General features: G+C 42.0%; 1 protein-coding gene across 1 annotated transcript; it reads right to left on the bottom strand.

The window, feature by feature from the left end:
* Positions 1-1,295: 1,295 nt before the first annotated feature.
* LOC129779061 (DNA-directed RNA polymerase, mitochondrial) lies at positions 1,296-6,021 on the bottom strand. The gene is made up of 6 exons (XM_055786317.1): positions 5,724-6,021; positions 5,394-5,525; positions 4,163-5,337; positions 1,874-4,105; positions 1,727-1,818; positions 1,296-1,665 (listed from the first exon to the last, which is right to left on the bottom strand). Exons 1-6 carry the CDS (start codon positions 5,893-5,895, stop codon positions 1,536-1,538), a joined length of 3,933 nt encoding a protein of 1,310 aa, XP_055642292.1. The 5' UTR covers positions 5,896-6,021; the 3' UTR covers positions 1,296-1,535.
* Positions 6,022-22,132: the final 16,111 nt, after the last annotated feature.

The raw sequence follows: 22,132 nt of genomic DNA, 5'->3' as shown, positions 1-22,132 counted from the left end.
GATGCGTAACTTGCGTTTTGTGGCAGTCCAGTTTGGACAGCTGGCGCGGTCGGTAGCGGTCAACCCAGAGAGACATAGTACACAAAACTATTTGATGTATAATGTAACAAAAATACTTGGTGACTTGTCATTTTCGTGTTGGCCTTTGTCAGAGTAAATGTCATCATCTCCAGAGATGCCAGATGATTTTTTGTGAAAACCTTCGACAAAAAACTGAAATGTTGATGTGTATAAATGGCAGATATTTTTGTAACCGCGAGAATAGCAAAGTAATGTATGAAAAAAGGGGTTGTTAGCGCAGGGAATCAAGTCATAAAGAGTAGAAATACCATATCCCTGCAGTCTGCAACTGAAAATATAAGTCTGCAACAGAATAGACAGGACACTAAATATCAGTAAAATTGCGAACATGTCTGCTGATTTAGTATCCTTGCAATGATGAGAAACGAATTTGGTAAAAAAATCGAAGTCGAACGGGTTACAAAATGCATCATTTTGCTAATTTCAAACCCGATCGGGAGCCGGAATAGAGGGGATACGCAAGGCGTGTTATTCCACAAACTAAGTACTAATACAAATGACACGTGTATTACTACGTATAGTCGGCGAAGTGCCGCTAAAAACGTTAAGGCCGTCTGAAAAGTTGAAAAGAAAATACATGCCTGAAAACACAATATTCTTCAAATTGTATTTAAAATGAAACTGTATATTCAAATCTGGCATCCCTAGTCACGAAGAACGAACACAAAGAGGCGAATGTTGTGAATATCGCCAAACACCAAACCATCAGCTAGACTTTTGAGTGTCGCACTATTCTGACATTTCAGCGACAGGACACTCACCAAGGAGCTCGGATTTCTACTGTCAAGTAGAAGCTCACCATGTGTTAGTGTTGTGATAATACTCTTCTCACACTATTGGACTGGCCTTGGGATGGTCACCAAAGATAATCGTAGCACAAAATTTGTTGATTATCTTTGTGTGAGTACCATCACTTGATTCTCACGACAAATCGCAGCTCTGGGTCCCTGTGGAGAGCGTTGATCACTGGGACTGATAGTTACAAAGAAAGAAAATTTTGTTTTCGGATGTATTACAAAATGTGACAACTGTGACCTCTTTAAGTAAAAGTGGAAGCTGGGGCCGACACTGAAATTGTGCGAGCGCTCCTTATTATGTGTCCGGCTCGCACTTTTGGTGCTGGCTGGACGGAAAGCACAGCAATAACGGTGCTGGGCTCATCGTGTTAAGGACGTTCTTTCGACCAATAATTTTAATAACTTATAACTTATAACTTATTGTGAGAAGCATCTATCTTTGATTTCCATTCTCCACTGTTTTGATAGGTTACCTTCATTCTCACCGGTTCGATTCTTAACATAAAAGAATAAAACATTTGGGCAACGAGATAAACGTCCAGCGACCCAGCATCACATTATTTGGTTCAAAAACGAACATATGAATCACATTTGACTAGACTACCGAGGAAGTAGTGCCGCTCGAAAGCTAGGTCAAAAATTGACCGTCCTTTCGACCTAGCTGAAGAAGTACACCGAGTTCAAAACTTGCTGCAGATCAAAATCTCCCTTCTCCGGGTACTGTTGCAGTATACGATTCAGTTTGCGTTTGGTTAAATCTATCACTGAGCCATCGTTGGATATTTGACTGTGGAGGAGGAAAAACAACTTATGTTTAATATGTTGTACAGAGCCAAAACAGCACTTACTTTTCTTCGTAACTGTATTTCTTTACCAGAAATTTGGAGAGATCTTCGAGAATTTGTTCTGAATGCAATGCGACGAATTGTTCACGGCATATCTTAAAAAACGCATGTAATTATAGCAATGAAAAATGGTTAAAGCATTAAAAATACCTTGTTCATGGCAGCCACAGTGCAGGCATGGGTCCAGTAGCAATCATGTACCGAAATGAATGTCAAACCTGCTCGTTCACAGTAGAGCGAAGTAAGCATCATATGGCTGGAATCTAGCGAATGTACAAAATTGGGCGGGAATGCATTCTTCTGCTTCATAATGTTTGGTTTCTCGTATGAATCCATTGAAAAATGTTCGGGAAACTGTTTCGAAGAGACTGGCCGGTCGGAGGAGTTGTAGGGTTGGACCACTGGCAGTCCTAGGGGCGTGACCCATTCGACGTTTTGGGCACACACGGCGGAAATTAACCGTGCGCAATCGGTGAACCAATCTTGGATTTCCTTTGCCGAAGTGAACATTTCGCTGAGTGCGTTGAATGTTTTCGCTGTGAGATAACTGGAAGCCGGCCAAACCCATTCCTTTGGAAAATCGTCGATGTATTCCAGCTGACGTGCAATCTGCTTCCGGGCGCCGTACCGAGTTACGCCATACACAGTTGTCATTACAGTTTGCTTGATTACTTTCCTTTTTATGAACCCTTCAAGAACGCTGGCTACTTTTACATTGTTGGCCGCATCTTTTGCACGGTTTTCTTCCACCAATGCTGCCACCGCACTGTAAACGTCCTGAGGTAAGCTTGCCGGAGCGAGATTGACGCTGATGGCACCGGGTGTGTCCCGTCCGAGTGCAGCATAATGCTGAAGGCCATTACATGAACCATCCTGGTGGATGGGAAAGCTGCTGAGGAAACTCTCCGGATCCGAACATCTTTGGACTTTGGCGATTTCCATGCAACAAGACAGGGTTTGCCAAGGTTCATCGGACTTAGTCCACCACATTCGACCCGTCAGGGGTCGATCTGCAGAATCTAGAATGTCATCCATAATTTCGTCGGCGTAATGCAATCGATTTTCGACCGAATCTCGCTTCTTGGAACCAGTCAGATTGATACAGTGTAGTTTGAGCCAATCAAAACCATTTGGTCCAAGCGGTCTTTTCTGATGGAACACCATAAGACATCGTGCCAGATCATGCCCCAGATGATTCAAATGCGGTGGGATAGGATAAACACGACCGCGAAAATCAATATTCTGTGGGAGCCAGAAAACTCTGTCTCTGAAATGATTCGCCAGCGAAAGTCTGTACAAGGCGTCACACCACAAGCTATACATGTCGCCTTGCTTTTTCCGATGGGACATTTTTTCACGTATTAAGTTGAACCTATCTAAACCTGTCATATCCTTGCGGGGAATGCTTTCTACGATCGGAGCTAACGAACTTGGTGGTTCCGGCACATCCAGCTTTTCGTTTCCTCCGTTGTTAAACACTTCCAATACTACATCCAACACATCTCCGTTGATTTTCCACGCGATACTGGCGAGCTGATTGAGAGCGTCGAGCGTTGGATACATATCTTGGGGATTGGCTTCGTTTATTCGTTCATTTTGTTGGTGGGCTTGTTGAGGCAGCCGAATTAAATCTGACCTAACTATAAGATATCCACCGTTATGGGCGCTACTCCAAGGCTGAGGGGGACACATCATTGGAACGAGATTGATATCGAATTTCAATGTATCGGGTTGTGATTTTCGATACAACTTAACGAGAACTGGGTGCGGTTTGACTTGTTCTTTCGCAATTTTTGCGTCGTATCGAAACAACGAGTAGAAGGCAGGGCACAGTTTCACCTGACGGTTTCCTTGGGATGCTGCGTTCACATTGATCTTGAGATCATTTTTTAAAATATTGTATAGGAATCTCCCCACTCCACTTATAGCTGCTTTTGGCCAAGGTACACTTCGAATATCCATGCTTGGGCCTTCGTGCCGATGTTCGTGAACCAACCGTTGCCATAGTTGCCTTGGATTGTCACTGGTTTTACCTTCTGCAAGTATATTGCAATACAAACTGTAAATCTCCCAAGTTTTATCCAACACTCCATTCGCTCGCTTTTGTTCAACATGATAACAAGATTCCACTTTCCGGCCAAGCTCTCGATGTAGATGGGACACAATCATGCTGAACGTGTCAGATCCCTCCAATAGCATTTGAGCCTCGTCCAACAAAATTTCTGTGTACTGCGCCACTGTGAGTGCCCGAAGATAAGGGAACAGATTTATTGATCTGTTGGATCGGGACTCGGTAACCGCCTTTAAAGTATTAACGTCACGATGGAAAGCTGCTGCTATCTGCCTGGTCCACACTTTGCGAATCTCTTCCAGCTCTTTCCGCTAAAGTTAAAAAAAATTACAAATTATTTTTTTCTTGCTATTTGAAAATGAACTTACGTAAAATTTAACGCTTTCAGTTTGTTTCGGAAATTTTTTAACGCTCTTAACCACCAAATGTCTATTCAGTTCAAGCTCGATTTGTTCTTTGCCGAACTGTTCCAATTGTTCCCGGGAGACTCCTGCTTTGGAATTCATAATTTCACAACCTACAAAAGATTCACTACTTGTGTTCCTCCCACGTTCATTATCGATTGGTCTGACGTGTTCATTCAACGGATTCAGTAGATGATTGCAGTAATGCAACACAGGTGCAGTATATTTTGGCTCGAAACCCGGTTGCAACACACGGAACAAACCAACCACAATTTCCCGTTGATCGTGGACGAATTTGCTATGATCAAGCACATCATTCATCGAGATTCCTTTGCTTTCAGCTGTGCGCAGGTTAGCGAGAGCATCGTTTTTAAGTTCTTCCGTAAGCTCTAGCCGCCCAAAACATTCAAAAATTGCCGCAAATGTCTGCGTGTTCGGTTCAATTTTATCCTCCTTCAAAACCTTAAGAATATCTTTGATTTTGATAATATTTCCCTTCTCGGCATAACCATGGAGAAGAACATTGTAAATGTGTATATCGACACTGACTTTTTTGTCATGCCGATATCTGTAGTTTAGCACTGTTGCATAGGCACGATTGAGCATTCCTCCGTTCACGCAGATATCAATATACGCATACAGAGTAACGTTAAAACTTTTTTCTCGAGCCTGTAACTCCAAATCGGATGTCTTGTAATACTTGGAACTGAATTTCTTCTCTTTGTCTTCCACGGATTTGACTTTTCTGCCCTTTTTCTTGTTGATGGCGTTATCAACCGTTGATTTGTCAGTAATTTCGTCTTCGAAAGCCTCACAAGGTTCAAGAAACTGAACTTCCGTAACCGACGACTCGGTGAGCTCATGTCGCTTATCATGGGTGCTTTTGAATATTCTGTAGCTCTCTAAAATTTCTGTAAGGGTTTCCTTCGAGAGATCCTTTTCCTGCATGTCCTTTCCAATAGATATGACAGGCGTTTCTTCGAATGTACGGCTGAGTTTATTTTTCTCATTTTCGTTCCCTGCAGGGCTTAACGGAGTCTTTGATTTGCGTGAAATTTGATTATTTATAAAATCAGAAAGTTTTTTCGCCTTCAACTGCTCAACGGATGTCTGGGTTTGTTTCGTTGATGTTTCTGTGACTGCAAATGGAACAAAAAGTTTTAATGCTACTAAGAAATGTGCTTTCACTACTCACCTTTTAGAAGCTCTGTTAGTTTCTTCGAGCTGGATTTTCTAGATTTCTTTTTTTTCATTGATTGTAATATTTCCGGCGTAGCTGTAGTTGAGTGGACACGTTTTATAACACTCAAATTGTTTGTGACCAGTTCTGGAAGTACAGTTTAAATGAGATTTTTTGTTTACATTATGGTTTGTTTATGTTGCGTAATAATAGCAACATAACCTTTCCCTATTAAGCCAGACGATATCAAAATAATACGCAATTATATCAGAATGACTATAGTGAGTGTGATGTCGAAGCTTTGGAACTTGTATTAAATGTTATATCCATATTATTTCAACATACCTTCTCCGGCCAGTGAATTTTGTGTAACGAGCATTGCGTTCTTATGGTTACATAAATGTGAAAATTTCTGGAAGCAAACCATTCTCGGATTGATTTTTGCTGCACTGCTTTTGTTGGTAAGTAATTTGTTTCTATTGCTTGATAAACTCCTCAAGCTAAGTAGTCGATACATTATCGCGGCACTTTTACGGCAAAATAAATTTCATAGGAAAACTATAACAGGCGGTATGGAAACAGTAGCGTGAGCTCGAGCACATTTTGTTATGAAAATCGCGATCACGAAAGAGACCGGGATTGAATGACGGATGGCAACTCTGTGCAAGTATGTGTGTATTCTGCATCGAGGGGCGAGCCATGATGGGTAGAAATTGCTTCGAAAACACCGATGTGCAATTTGTCTAGAATTGAGTGAATGTTGCGTGGAAAATTTATTTTGCATATCGTAAAATGCAATTTTGGATATTCATAAAAAGATACTAGGAGGATACCTACTAATAAAAATGACAATATTAGATGTACAAGTGTGGATTTATGTTTATTTTTTTTATAGAAAGGGCATTCTTCAAAACTCAAAACTAACTCCTATTTTATTCAGAGTATGCTCCATGTGGAGCCACAAGCTCGTCCCATATTTTAGACAACACACCGATTCATGGGAGATAGAACCGCTCAGTTCACAATAGTACAACGGTTTTCGTAAGAGATCCGTATGCCGAAAACTTGACGACAAGACGATTGCAAAATTCCTCAGATGATATGTCTTTTTTTCGGGCAATAAATTCAAGTATCGATTTCTTGCCGCAATAGTAGCATTTACACGAAAGCGATTCACAGACCAATTGCAACAAAGCTTTTTGGCAGAAACATTAACTTTCAAATACCTCGGGATCTGGTTTGATTCAAAATGTAGTTTAGAAGTCAATATATTTCAGTTTCTGCTAAAATATCAAGTACTTTCGGTGTGTGAAGCTGTATTGAACCTTGGAACAGGATTTTTGAAGATTTCTTGCCACTGGAAAATATAAAGCAGCTAAGTTTTTGTTTTGTTTTATTCTATTTATCTGTTTCTTTATTTATTTAATAATTTTTTTTTAAATACATATATAAATATTTTAACTTCTGTACGTGTTCGACGTTTTATGCTCTTTCTACTCTCAGTTTTGTTTCACAAATTTTTCTAAATGGAGGGGAACGAAACCTCCGATGTTGATATGACCATCGTAGATACTCCTCATGATTGTTTTTCTGAAGTTCGTCCTTCAAAGAAAAAGAAGAACCAATTACTGTCAAATTCGACACCCAACCCAACAAAAAATTCGACACAACCAACAAATGATCCTGTTTCACTCACCTCGGTTCAAAATCCAATTAATTCTCTTCAGCATTCAATCATTGAGAATGTTCCTTCCAAGAATCTTTCTCGAATTCGACAATACCAGAACGTTTCGGGATCATCGAAAAAACGTTGGGTGGTATTCTTCCGTCCCAAAGGGAAACCTTTAAGGGTGACCCAAATTTGCAAAGACTTGAAGTCTAAGTACTCAAGTGTCTTGGAAATTACAAAAGTGAATAAAGACAAACTTCGTGTTGTGCTCTCGGATTGCAAAGACGCTAATGCGATTGTTAATAATTCTTTGTTCACTGATGAATATCGAGTGTATATTCCGGCACACATTGTTGAAATCGATGGTGTGGTTTCGGAAAAATCTCTCCAACTAAAAGATTTCGAAAACGCAGAGGGTATTTTTCATGATGTAAAACTTCCTCATGTGAAAATTTTGGAAGTAAGATCCCTGAATTCATTTTTAATGGATGGTAACGAAAAGATATATTTCCCATCTGGTTCTTTCAGAATCTCCTTTGAGGGCACAGCTCTTCCAAATTATGTGCTCATTGATAAGCTTCGTCTTCCAGTTCGATTATTATCCCAAAATTATGACATGCATTAATTGCAAACAGTTAGGTCACACTAAAACCTTCTGTTGCAATAAAATTAAATGTTCTAAATGTGGAGTCGACCATGATGAAAGCACTTGCAATAAGGATGCTGATAAATGCATTCTTTGTGGAGGTGTTCCTCACACAGTTATGAATGTCCAAAATACAAATCCCGTTCTATTAAACTTAAACAATCACTTAAGGATCGTTCTAAGCGAACCTTTGCTGATATTCTTAAGGCAGCTTCACCTCAGGTATCCGAGATTTCAGAAAATCGTTTCTCTGTTTTATCAGAGGATGATGAATCGGATACTACTTTCGATCCAATAATCGCGAGAAGAGCTAGAAAGAGAAAAAATACTTCCTCCTCCAAGCCTGCTAAAAAAAGAGGGCTATCCTCTAATCAACCAGAAGCTTCTTCTCATTTTTCTGCTCCTTCCAACAATAACCCTCCTGGTTGGGGATCCTCTAACTATGACGTTCATTTCCCTGAATTGTCAAGTCATTCCAGATTCGCTTCTCAATCGGCTCCTGAACCCCAATCATTTACAGGAGGTATTTCTTTTTCTTCGATTGTTGGATGGATCTTTGATATTATCGGAATTTCAGATTCAATGAAATGTCTCATTTCTGCTTGGCTCCCTACTATCAGTCAGTTAGCTAAGCAAATGGTTTCAAAGTGGCCCCTCCTCTCCTTCATTAATTTCGATGCCTAATTTATTGAATGAGTCAGAGAAATCTACTATTTTACAGTGGAATTGTAGAAGTCTTCTACCAAAACTTGACTCTTTCAAGCAAATGCTCCATTTTATGAATTGTGATGTGTTTGCTTTATCTGAAACATGGCTTCGTTCGGACAATGTGTTAAACATCCATGATTTCAATATTATTCGTTTAGACCGTGATGATTCCTATGGAGGAGTTCTCATAGGTATTAAAAAATGCTATCCATTTTACAGGATTCCCTTGCCTTTAGTCACAGGAATTGAAATTCTTGCGTGTCAGGCACGTATCAAGAGTAGAGATTTGTGCATTGCTTCTATTTATATTCCACCAAGTACAATGCTTAATTATCGAAACCTTGTGAATATAATTGAGCTTCTACCGCAACCTCATCTTATTTTAGGAGATTTCAACTCACACGGAATTGGCTGGGGTGAGTCTTTTGACGAACGCAGAGCTAATTCTATTTATGATCTATGCGATGAATTCAACATGACAATTTTGAATACAGGTGATATAACAAGAAGCTCCTGGGTCGGACAAGATTAAATTCAACTTGTTGAAGAATCTTCCCGACTTGGCAAAACAGCGTTTGCTGAACTTGTTCAACAAGTTTCTGGAGCTGAATATTGTCCCGCATGACTGGAGACAAGTGAGAGTGATAGCCATACGAAAACCCAACAAGCCGGCTTGCGATCACAACTCGTATAGGCCGATTGCAATGTTATCCTGCATTCGTAAATTGTTAGAGTTCATTCGCTATCCAACTCTTGACGAGTAAAGTTCAGTGTCGTTATTGTGCGTTGCCACTTTTACTATTGTGCGATTGGTATAGTGTACGAGTGAAGGTCATTGCTGTCCGCTTTCGAATTGACCTTTTGTGAAGTGGAACAAAGGAAGCAGCGCTCTTGCAGCTTGCAGCCCTTGGCGGCTGTTGAACATCGGCATAACGGGATCGCCATCGTGTGGCTGTCGTTAACGGGAATTATCATCACGTGACCGTGTGAGCTATTCTTGCGCTATTGTGTTGATCCATAGCGCGTAGCCTCAGTCTCTCCCTGGTTAGGGCAGTAGAGCGCAGTATCGGAACAACTTTTATATTAAGGTACACCTATTTAATATTAATATTATTATTCAACTCATTTGTTCATTGTTTAATATTATTATCATAATTTATTTTTGTTTTGTTATTTTTTTTTCGAGATTATTGTTAAAATCAATAATATATTAGAAATAAGACAGAAATTTTTGTAAAATGGAGGATAGTGGAGGATCTCCAGAGATGGAGATCTCCGATAATGAATCCCATTTAAGATCTGGGAAAAAACATAAACGAGTCCCTCAAAAAGAAGATAATTCTTCTGGGGACGAATCTGCTCATCCTTCCAAGCCCCCCTCTAAGAAAATAGCAAGCCTCCCTTCTGAACCGACTGTTACTTCCACTCCCCCTCTCCCATCATCGATTTCGCTTCCCCCTTCTGATGTTTCCGATCCAACCCAATCCTCGTCCTCGTCCTCGTCCTCGTCTTCTCCCTCTGTTGTTTCCGCTCCACGTGTCAGAGTTTATCCAGAAGATGCACCTGGAACTGGCCCGTGGGTTGTTTTCCTCCGGCCAAAACCAAAAGGAAAAAGCCTTAACGTGATTCAGATCATGAAAGATCTGGCCAGATACACTTCTGTATCTGAAATTCGCAGGGTTAGACCGAACAAATTGCGGGTTGTCGTGAATGAACGGAAACACGCAAACGAGATTGTTGCTGACCAACACTTCACTCTCGAATATAGAACATTTATACCCTCCCATAACGTAGAAATTGAGGGGGTGATAACTGAAACGGGTCTGACGAGCGAACAAATACAAAAAGAAGGAAAAGGCAAGTTCAAGAAGCTTCCCTCAATGGAAGTAAAGATCTTGGACTGTCGCCAACTCGGGAAACTCTCCCATGATGGGGACCAAACGAAATTTACGCCGTCCGACTCGTTTCGAGTCACCTTTGCTGGTGCCGCCCTCCCTGACTACGTTATGGTGGACAAATTGAGATTACCTGTGCGACTCTTCGTGCCAAAGCCCATGACTTGCAACAAATGCAAGTCAGTTGGTCACACTTCAGATTATTGTGCCAACAAGGAGCGCTGTGCCACTTGCGGAGAGCAACATGAGGGGAAATCCTGCAGTGCGACTGAGCATAAGTGTCCATATTGCGGAGGATCCCCACACGCGCTCTCAGCTTGTGAAACTTACAAGAGTCGCTGGGAGAAACAGAAGCGCTCTTTAAACGAACGCTCGAAGCGCACTTTTGCGGAAATTTTAAAGGGCGCTTCTCCACTGGCCCAACAATAACAACAACCAATCTCAACACACAATACCTTTTCCACGTTGCCAATTGATGAAATGGAAGCGGACACAGCTAGCGGGGGCACACCGTTTATTTTCAAAGGGAATCCCCGGCGCAAAAATGTGACCACTCCCAAAGTTCAAGAACAAGTCCATTCGGTGATACCCCCAGTTAGCTTGCCTAAAAAATCGAGTGCAGCGGACAAGCAAAATCAGGTTCCTCCTGGCTTCCGTGGGAATAGTTCACCTTCGAACGACCCAGCACTCGAGGGGACATCAAAAACCCCAACTGTCCCTGTTTTTCCGTCCAGCTCAACTTCCCAATCGGGATTTATAAAGTTGTCTGACCTTTTGGATCAAATCTTCAAGTGTTTTAATGTTTCCGACTCCATCAGAACCCTTGTCTTCTCAATGCTTCCAGTAATCAAGACAATTTTACAGCAATTGATGCAAACATGGCCCCTCCTTGCAATGATTATCTCTCTTGATGTCTAATTTAGATAGAGAGGTCGGAGATATCACTGTTTTACAGTGGAATTGTCGTAGTCTTATCCCTAAATTGGATACATTCAAATTTTTAACTCATAACTTCAATTGTGATGTTTTTGCTCTGTCCGAAACTTGGCTTTCTTCGCGAGATGATATCTCTTTCCACGATTTTAATATTATACGCTTGGACTGCGATGACAGATACGGAGGGGTACTATTGGGGATCAATAAGTGCCACTCATTTTTTCGAATTGACCTTCCACCTATTGGAGGGATCGAAGCTGTTGCTTGTCATGCAAACATCAGAGGCAAAGACCTCTGTATTGTCAGCTTGTATTGGCCTCCGAGAGCTGCGGTTAGCCGCAAACAACTTGATGACATGTGCTCACTCCTTCCTGAGCCACGATTGATCTTGGGAGACTTCAACTCTCACGGAACTGCCTGGGGGGAACAGTACGACGACAATCGTTCATTGTTGATATATGACCTTTGTAACAACTTCAATATGACCGTTTTGAACACTGGGGAAACAACACGTGTGCCTAAACCTCCTGCTAACCCAAGTGCTCTTGACCTCTCGCTTTGCTCGAATTCACTATCGTTAGATTGCAAGTGGAATGTAATCCAGGACCCCAACGGTAGTGATCACTTGCCAATCAAAATTTCCATCACCATTGGGTCGAATTCTTCTGAATCTATAAACATGGCATATGACCTCACAAGACACATTGACTGGAAAAAATATGCGGACGCGATTGCTCTAGCCATCAATTCCAGAGATGGTTTACCTCCATTGGAGGAGTATAACTTCCTTTCTCGTTTGATCTATGACAGCGCGGTTCGCGCTCAAACGAAACCCATCCCAGGCTCCACTATTCGTCGAAGGCCTCCCAATCTATGGTGGGATAGCATATGTTCCAAGCTTTATGTAGAAAAATCGAATGCATTTAAAGCTTTTCGGAAACGTGGAACCCCTGAAAATTTTCAGACGTATTTGGACCTTGAAAATCAATTTAAAAACTTGATCAAAGGGAAAAAACGTGCTTATTGGCGAAATTTCGTGGGAGGTTTGTCACGAGAAACGTCAATGAAAAAATTATGGAAAGTGGCTCGAAACATGAGAAATCGCTCTTCAACGAATGAAAGCGAAGAATATTCACATCGATGGATTTTTAATTTTGCACGGAAGGTTTGTCCTGATTCCGCTCCTGTGCAAAAAATTGTTCGAGATATACCACAAGGTAGGTGCGATCTTGATTCCGAGTTTTCGATGGTAGAATTCTCTCTTGCTCTGCTTTTATGTAACAATTCTGCTCCGGGATCGGATAGAATTAAGTTCAACTTGCTGAAAAACCTCCCTGATGTGGCGAAACATCGCTTGTTTAATTTATTCAATCGGTTTCTGGAGCATAATATTGTTCCAGATGATTGGAGACAAGTACGAGTTATAGCTGTTCAAAAACCCGGAAAACCCGCGTCCGACTTCAATTCGTACCGCCCAATAGCAATGCTGTCTTGTATACGGAAATTGTTGGAGAAAATGATCTTGTTTCGCCTTGATCGATGGGTTGAAACGAATGGCCTACTCTCAGATACACAATATGGGTTCCGCAGGGGCAAGGGGACGAATGATTGTCTTGCGTTGCTTTCTTCAGAAATTCAAAAGGCTTACGCCGAAAAAAAACAAATGGCTTCAGTATTCTTGGACATAAAGGGGGCCTTTGATTCTGTTTCAATAGAGGTTTTGTCAGACAAATTACACTCTCGGGGTCTGCCGCCTCTATTGAATAATATGTTATATAACTTGCTTTGTGAGAAACATTTGAACTTTTCTCACGGAGATTCGGCAGTAAGTCGGGTCTCTTACATGGGCCTCCCCCAGGGCTCATGTTTAAGCCCCCTTTTGTACAACTTCTATGTAAGCGACATCGACAATTGCCTTACACAAAATTGCAGCCTAAGACAACTTGCAGATGATGGAGTGGTGTCTGTCGTAGGATCAAACGAATCCGACCTGCAAGGACCCTTACAAGATACTTTGAACAATTTTTCAACCTGGGCCATTGGGCTAGGGATCGAATTCTCCACGGAGAAAACAGAGATGATGGTTTTTTCTAGGAAGCATAGACCAGCAAAACCAAAGCTTCAACTTTTGGGTAAACCGATCACTCATGCTATGTCATTCAAGTATCTTGGGGTCTGGTTCGACTCCAAATGTACTTGGGGGGCCCATATTAGGTATCTGAGTAAAAAATGTCAACAAAGAATAAACTTTCTCCGTACAATTACCGGCACCTGGTGGGGAGCCCATCCCGAAGATCTTATTATGTTGTATCGAACAACTATTCTCTCAGTGATGGAGTATGGCAGTTTCTGTTTTCAATCAGCTGCCAAAACACACCTCATTAAACTCGAGCGAATTCAGTATCTTTGTCTCCGTATTGCGTTGGGATGTATGCCCTCAACGCATACCATGAGTCTCGAGGTTTTGGCAGGCGTACTCCCACTAAAAGATCGCTTCAATTTATTATCTCTTCGGTTCCTCATCCGGTGTAAGGTTATGAATCCATTGGTGATCGGAAATTTTGAGCTGATCGAGCTAAATTTTCATTCTAGATTCATGAGTTCATATCATGAATTCACCTCTATGCAGGTTGTTCCTTCTTCGTATATTCCCAACCGTGTTTGTTTTCCTGACTACATCAATTCCTCTGTACATTTCGATCTGTTCATGAAGGAGAAAATCCATGAAAATCCAGATTATCTTAGATTGGGGTTCGTTCCTACAATCTTCAATGCAAAGTATGGGCGTATCAATTGTGATAATATATACTTTAGTGATGGGGACGAACGATTGTCTGGCGCTGCTATCTTCTGAAATCCAAATCGCATTTGCTCGCAAAGAACAAATGGCTTCCGTTTTCCTCGATATCAAAGGGGCATTTGATTCAGTTTCCATGGAAATTCTCTCAGAGAAACTTCATAATCGTGGACTTTCACCAATTCTGAATAATTTCCTGTACAATTTACTGTCAGAAAAGCACATGTTTTTCAATCATGGCAGCTTGAAATCTTCTCGATACAGTTTTATGGGCCTACCACAAGGCTCCTGCCTAAGCCCCCTCTTGTATAGTTTTTACGTCAATGATATGGATGATTGTCCAACTAGAGACAATCCGCTCAATGAAGGTTGGTAAACGCTCATCTTATTTCCTAACTAGAATAAGACAACTATTGAGTGTTTTGGTCGAAAAATTATTCAAGATTACCTTAGCATGGGTTCCCTCTCATTGTTCGATTCCGAGGAATGAGAAAGCGGACTCGCTAGCTAAGGTGGGCGCTTTAGAAGGCATACTTTTTGAAAGGCAAATTGCTTATAATGAATTTTTCCACATTCCTCGTCAGTACACGCTCGTAAGTTGGCAGCGCATGTGGAGTGGAGATGAGTTCGGTCGTTGGTTACACACGATTATCCCTAAGGTCTCGACGAGTGCATGGTTCAAGGGATTGAATGTAGGTCGTGATTTCATTCGCGTGATATCTCGGCTTATGTGCAATCACTACAACCTAAACGCGCATCTCTATCGCATTGGGCTCGCAGCAAACAATCTTTGTGATTGTGGCGATGGCTACCACGACATCGAGCATGTTGTCTGGTCGTGTATCCGGTTTCATACTGCTCGCTCTCAGCTCTCTAGAGCACTGAGAGCAAAAGGCAGACAATCGGAGATCCCCGTCCGGGATATCTTAGGTAGCCGTGATCCTGATCTTCTGCTTCATCTATACCTGTTCCTCAAGAACGCCGATGTCAACGTTTAATGATGTTTCCTTCGTTGTGTCCCCGTTTCATATCCCTCCTATCCGATCGATAAACTTTTACTTAGTCGCGGCAATACATACACACACTCTTTACAGATGCACGGGCCGAAGGTTGTGCAGTCCACTGATTATTCAACAAGAGCCAAAGGTTGTACCGCTCATGACAACTCTACACGAGCTGATGATTGCGCCGCCATTCTATCCTGGATTCCTCGAGTCGAGAAAGACGCACCACGCTAGATATGGGGTACAGACTAGGGGGGCGTTGCTGATTAATGGTCAGCTGCATCCCAATAGGAAGTATCCCGTGTCGGGCACACGTACAGAGCATTGGAGACAGCAACATCCGAATTACGAAAACACTTGTAATACTAACCTCGAGCCAACCGTGAGTAATCGGTTACATATTACTAACATAGAAAATAAGAAAAATTGTCAAAGTATTGAACTCCCGGCCCCGTGAGGCTAACGCCATATGAGCCTTGATAAAAATATATATTTTGAAAAAAAAAAAAAACAAGAATTGCTCCGAAAGTGCAATCAGATCGGTCGAACCTATATTTGATCCGATACAGGTGTTTTTTTTACATCCGTTTCTAGTGTGTATTTTTTCATCTGGTGCGCTGCGAGCGAAGTAAAGCTCATAAAAAGTGGTGCGCTATCGAGACAATCCGGCAGCAAGACACATCATCACACACGCTACACAGCGGCGGCAAGTAGAAGTTTATTTTCCTCTTTCTTCTTCCATCATTCTGAATAGCTTCTGTGCACGATTTACACCATTGTTTAAACTTTGTGTTTACCAAATCGGCAAGCGTTGGCATTAGGGGTGTCCATTTTGATACATCACCGTTGAACTATTATTGGAACTTTTTTCATTCTCAAATTACACATAATAACAAAAATTGAAATAAATAAAATTTTCAACAATAACTAATATAGTAATATAATTTCTTTTACTAATTTATATTTTCCAAATTATTATATTCTGTTCATATCGAACAGTTGTCTACTTCTTCGTTTTTATTAATATGGCAGAGGGCGGGGAGGATCCCCCATCCACGCCAAAGAATATATCAGATAATGAACCTCCTCCTGAAGAGCAGGAGGATGAAACAGAAGATGAGGAGGAAAATTCTGTTTACGAGATAGAAAGCTCTGAAGATGAGGAAAAAGACGAGAAGCAGGATTTTCGTCTTAAAGAATACCCTGATGGCGCCAAAGGCCCATTTATCGTATACTTTAGAAGAAAATCCAAACCTCTTAACGTCATTCGCATCTCAAAAGAGTTGACACAGAAATTTTCCGAAGTTACCGAGATTACTCGGATGGGGCCAGACAAATTACGAGTTGTCGTCTCCAGCAGAACCCAAGCGAATGAAATAACGCGCTGTGATCTCTTTGCGATCGAGTATCGCGTATACGTACCCTGTTGCAACGTTGAAATAGACGGTGTAATAAACGAAAAGGGTTTGACTCGAAAAGAGATACTCGATGGTGTCGGTCGCTTCAAGAACTCTTCACTTAAAAGTGTGAAATTCTTGCATGCGATCGACTGAAATCTGTGTCACTTAAAAATGACAAACGAGTCCTCAATCGGACAAACTCTTTTCGTGTGACATTTGAGGGTTCCGCCCTTCCTAACTACGTTGCAATAGGTGCACTTCGTTTACCTGTTCGGTTGTTTGTACCCCGGGTAATGAAATGCAACAAATGTATGCAACTCGGTCACACGGCCGCCTATTGTTGCAACAAAAAACGTTGCGCAGATTGTGGAGAGAGCCATGATGAGAATCCTTGCCCGAAAGAGCGCAAGTGTCTTCATTGCGGCGGGACTCCCCATGATCTTACTCAATGCCCTGTGTACATACAACGAGGGGAAAAAATCAAGCGTTCCTTAAAAGAACGTTCCAAGCGGATTTATACAGAAATGCTTTAGAGTCCCGTTCCAACGACTCAGGACAATCCCTACTCCATTCTGCAGAACGACGAGCCTGTTGCTGACGCTCCCAATGCAGGAAGTTCCGGTACATCGCAGGGTGCCATCAGGAAAAGAAAAATTACTTCTTTTCCTTCACTCCCCAGAAAGAAAACCGAAACTTCCCAAGTTGGAATGAAAACTCGAATCGAACGTGCTGAGAATAGACCGAAGCAAGTACCTCCTGGTTTAAGCGGTTCTTCTACGCACCAGGGGTCCTCAGCACTTCCCGGAGCAGCACCCAACACGTCTGCTCCTTTTTCGCGGTCGAGGCAACAGCCACAATCTGGCTTGCTTGCGCTTTCTGACCTGGTGGACAACATTTTAAATGCTTTAAATATAAACGACCCTCTTAAAAGCATAGTTTTATGTTTGCTTCCGATTGTGAGAACATTTTTGAAAGAAAAATGTGGTTTTTTGGCAGCGTTCATTTCCCTCGATGCCTGATTCAGTGCAAGAGGTCAAGGATTTGACCACTGTAATACAGTGGAATTGCAGAAGCATTATTCCTAAGCTAGATCAGTTTAAATTTTTAGTTCACAGCTCTAACTGTGATGTATTTTCTCTCTGTGAAACATGGCTTTCTTCAGCCGATGAGCTGAATTTCCACGATTTCAACATTATTCGCCTCGATCGAAATGACTCGTTTGGTGGCGTACTATTGGGGATTAAAAAATGTCACTCCTTCTATAGAGTCACTCTCCCATCGATGACAGGCATTGAAGTTGTTGCTTGCCAGACACAAATCAATGGCAAAGACCTCTGCATTGCTTCGATATATATCCCTCCCAGAACTACGGTAGGCCGCCATCAGTTCTTTGATACTATCGAGGCAATGCCGGAGCCGCGGGTAATCTTAGGTGATTTTAACTCCCATGGAACAGCATGGGGATCACTCTACGATGACAACCGTGCCACTTTGATTTATGATCTGTGCGACAACTTCAAATTGACAGTTTTGAATACTGGGGAAGCAACCAGAATAGCCAACCCTCCTGCACGGGCAAGCATGCTAGACATATCTCTATGCTCTTCTTCGTTATCCCTGGATTGCATGTGGAAGGTAATCCAAGATCCCCACGGTAGTGATCACCTACCAATAATTTTATCGATCGCTAATGAATCAAGCTTTCGTGAGTCAGTCAATATTTCGTATGACCTCACGAAGAATATTGACTGGAGAACATTTGCGGAAATAATATCTGAAGCAATTGTTTCAATGCATGAACTTCCTCCACTCGAAGAGTATAACTTTATATCGAGTTTGATTTACGAAAGCGCACTTCAAGCTCAAAAGAAACGTGTACCGGCTACCACTTTCCGACGTCGTCCTCCATCACTTTGGTGGGACAAGGAGTGTTCAAAGGTCTACCTTGAAAAATCATCCGCTTTCAAAAAATTCAGGAAAACTGGATTAGTGGAATGGTTTCTAAAGTACCAAGCTCTAGAAGCCAAACTAAAAGGTTTGATTAAAGCAAAAAAGCGTGGATATTGGCGGAAGTTCGTCAATGGTTTGTCAAGGGAGACCGCTATGAGAACTCTTTGGAATACGGCTAGGAAAATGCGTGGCTGGAACCATACAAACGAAAGTGAGGAATACTCTGACCGTTGGATTTTTAACTTTGCAAGGAAGGTTTGCCCCGACATCGTTCCTGCACAAAACGTCGTACGCGACATTCCACTTCAAAGCGATTATGAGAATTTTTCGATGGTGGAATTCTCAATTGCCCTTCTCTCATGTAACAATTCAGCTCCGGGGTCGGACAAGATTAAATTCAACTTGTTGAAGAATCTTCCCGACTTGGCAAAACAGCGTTTGCTGAACTTGTTCAACAAGTTTCTGGAGCTGAATATTGTCCCGCATGACTGGAGACAAGTGAGAGTGATAGCCATACGAAAACCCAACAAGCCGGCTTGCGATCACAACTCGTATAGGCCGATTGCAATGTTATCCTGCATTCGTAAATTGTTAGAGAAAATGATTCTACTTCGTTTGGACAAGTGGGTTGAAGCGAACAATTTGCTGTCAAATACGCAGTTTGGCTTCCGCCGAGGTAAAGGGACGAACGATTGTCTGGCGCTGCTATCTTCTGAAATCCAAATCGCATTTGCTCGCAAAGATTCCTTCCGTTTTTCTCGATATCAAAGGGGCATTTGATTCAGTTTCCATGGAAATTCTTTCAGAGAAGCTTCATAATCGTGGACTTTCACCAATTCTCAACAATTTCCTGTACAATTTACTGTCAGAAAAGCACATGATCTTCTCTCATGGCAGCTCGAAATCTTCTCGTTACAGTTTTATGGGCCTACCACAAGGCTCCTGCCTAAGCCCCCTCTTGTACAGTTTTTACGTCAATGATATGGATGATTGTCTAACTAGAGACTGCACGCTGAGACAACTTGCAGACGATGGAGTTATTTCCATCACGGGTACTAATCCCGTCGTTCTGCAAAAGTCGTTGCAAGATACCCTGAACAATCTGTTCACGTGGGCCCTCAAGCTGGGTATCGAATTCTCTACGGAGAAAACTGAAATGGTCGTTTTTTCTAGGAAGCACGAACCCGCCCAATTCCAGCTTCACCTATCCGGCAAAACGATCCAACACTCTATGTTTTTCAAATACCTGGGTGTATATTTTGATTCTAAGTGTACCTGGGGGAGACACATTGCGTATTTGAAACAGAAATGCCAGCAAAGAATCAATTTTCTCCAAACAATTACCGGAACATGGTGGGGTGCCCATCCAGGAGACCTCATTCAGTTGTACAAAACAACGATATTATCAGTGTTAGAATATGGCAGTTTTTGCTTCCGATCAGCTGCCAGGATTCATATTCTCAAGCTGGAGAGAATACAATATCGTTGCTTGCGTATAGCCATGGGGTGTTTGCATTCGACACATACGATGAGTCTCGAAGTTTTGGCAGGAGTACCCCCGCTTACTCTTCGGTTCACAGAATTATCCTACAGATTTCTCATCCGTTGCAAGATCATGAATCCATTGGTGATTGATAACTTCGAAAATCTACTCCAACTGACTCCTCAGTCAAGTTTTATGTCTATATACCATGAGTACCTTACCCACGACGTGCACCCTTCACCAGGCATCTCCAACCAAGTTTGCTTCCCATACAATTCTCTGTCATTTTTGATCTGTCCATGCGACAAAAAATCCATGGAATCCCAGATCACCTACGCTCCGATTCTATTCCGCCGATATTTTCGGCAGAATATGGGAAAGTTGGATCTGATAAAATGTTCTTTACTGACGGTTCATTCATAAACGAGTCCACTGGCTTCGGCATCTTCAATGAAAATTCCAGTGCCTCTTTCAAACTCAAAGATCCTTGTTCCGTGTATGTCGCTGAACTGGGTGCGATATATTACGCATTAGGGATCATTAAAACATTGCCCATCGACCACTATTTTATTTTTTCAGACAGTCTCAGCTCAATAGAGGCAATCCGCTCAATGAAGGTTGATAAACGCTCATCTTATTTCCTAACTAGAATAAGACAACTATTGAGTGTTTTGGTCGAAAAATTATTCAAGATTACCTTAGTATGGGTTCCCTCTCATTGCTCGATTCCGGGGAATGAGAAAGCGGACTCGCTAGCTAAGGTGGGCGCTTTAGAAGGCACACTTTTTGAAAGGCAAATTGCTTATAATGAATTTTTCCACATTCCTCGTCAGTATACGCTCGTAAGTTGGCAGCGCATGTGGAGTGGTGATGAGTTCGGTCGTTGGTTACACACGATTATCCCTAAGGTCTCGACGAGTGCATGGTTCAAGGGATTGAATGTAGGTCGTGATTTCATTTGCGTGATATCTCGGCTTATGTGCAATCACGACAACCTAAACGCGCATCTCTATCGCATTGGGCTCGCAGCAAACAATCTTTGTGATTGTGGCGATGGCTACCACGACATCGAGCATGTTGTCTGGTCGTGTATCCGGTTCCATGCTGCTCGCTCTCAGCTCTCTAGAGCACTGAGAGCAAAAGGCAGACAATCGGATATCCCCGTCCGGGATATCTTAGGTAGCCGGGATCCTGATCTTCTGCTTCATCTATACCTGTTCCTCAGAAACGCCGATGTCAACGTTTAATGATGTTTCCTTCGTTGTGTCCCCGTTTCATATCCCTCCTATCCGATCGATAAACTTTTACTTAGTCGCGGCAATACATACACACACTCTTTACAGATGCACGGGCCGAAGGTTGTGCAGTCCACTGATTATTCAACAAGAGCCAAAGGTTGTACCGCTCATGACAACTCTACACGAGCTGATGATTGCGCCGCCATTCTATCCTGGATTCCTCGAGTCGAGAAAGACGCACCACGCTAGATATGGGGTACAGACTAGGGGGGCGTTGCTGATTAATGGTCAGCTGCATCCCAATAGGAAGTATCCCGTGTCGGGCACACGTACAGAGCATCGAAGACTGTGACATACCAATTATGAGAACACTTGTAATACTAACCTCGAGTCAACCGCGAGTAATCGGTTACATATTACTAACATAGTCTAAGCAAACATTGTCAAAATATTGAACTCCCGGCCCCGTTAGGCTGACGCCATATGAGCCTTAATAAAATATATATTTTGGAAAAAATTGCTCCATCACCAGGCCGCGCAAGTCGCTTAGATCTATCCCTTTGTTCTTCCTCTTTATCATTAGATTGTTATTGGAAGGTTATCCAAGATCCACATGGAAGTGATCATTTGCCAATCAGCGTTTCTATTTCGAATTATTCTGAAACGTCAGGAACTATGAATGTTCAGCATGATTTATCTAGAAACATTGATTGGAAGAGATATTCTTCAATTATTTCAGAATCAGTGGCATTAGTTCATGAGTTACCCCCGTTAGAAGAGTATAATTTTCTAGCTGGATTAATTCATGATAGTGCTATTGATGCTCAGACGAAACGTTTTCCTGGGAATTCGTTTCGCAGTCGTCCTCCTAATCTGTGGTGGGATCAAGATTGCACAGATCTTTATAAAGAAAAATCGAATGCGTTCAAGGATTGGCGTAAATCGGGTTCCTGCGAACGTTACGACAATTACATTTATCTGGAGCGTAAATTCAAAAGCTTCATAAAAGCAAAAAAAGAGGTTATTGG

Source organism: Toxorhynchites rutilus, chromosome 3 (genome assembly GCF_029784135.1).
Source record: "Toxorhynchites rutilus septentrionalis strain SRP chromosome 3, ASM2978413v1, whole genome shotgun sequence".
In the NCBI taxonomy this organism is placed as follows: Eukaryota; Metazoa; Arthropoda; class Insecta; order Diptera; family Culicidae; genus Toxorhynchites; species Toxorhynchites rutilus.
Note: the sequence above shows the minus strand (reverse complement) of the source record. Positions and strands in the feature narration are given on the sequence as shown.

Excerpts from the sequence above, each read along its gene's own strand:
- LOC129779061 (XM_055786317.1), bottom strand. The coding sequence starts at position 5,895 with ATGTATCGACTACTTAGCTTGAGGAGTTTATCAAGCAATAGAAACAAA. Across the intron at positions 5,526-5,723 it reads AAATTCACTGGCCGGAGAAG|AACTGGTCACAAACAATTTG; the intron begins GTATGTTGAAAT and ends CTGTACTTCCAG. Across the intron at positions 4,106-4,162 it reads CTGAAAGCGTTAAATTTTAC|CGGAAAGAGCTGGAAGAGAT; the intron begins GTAAGTTCATTT and ends TTTTAACTTTAG.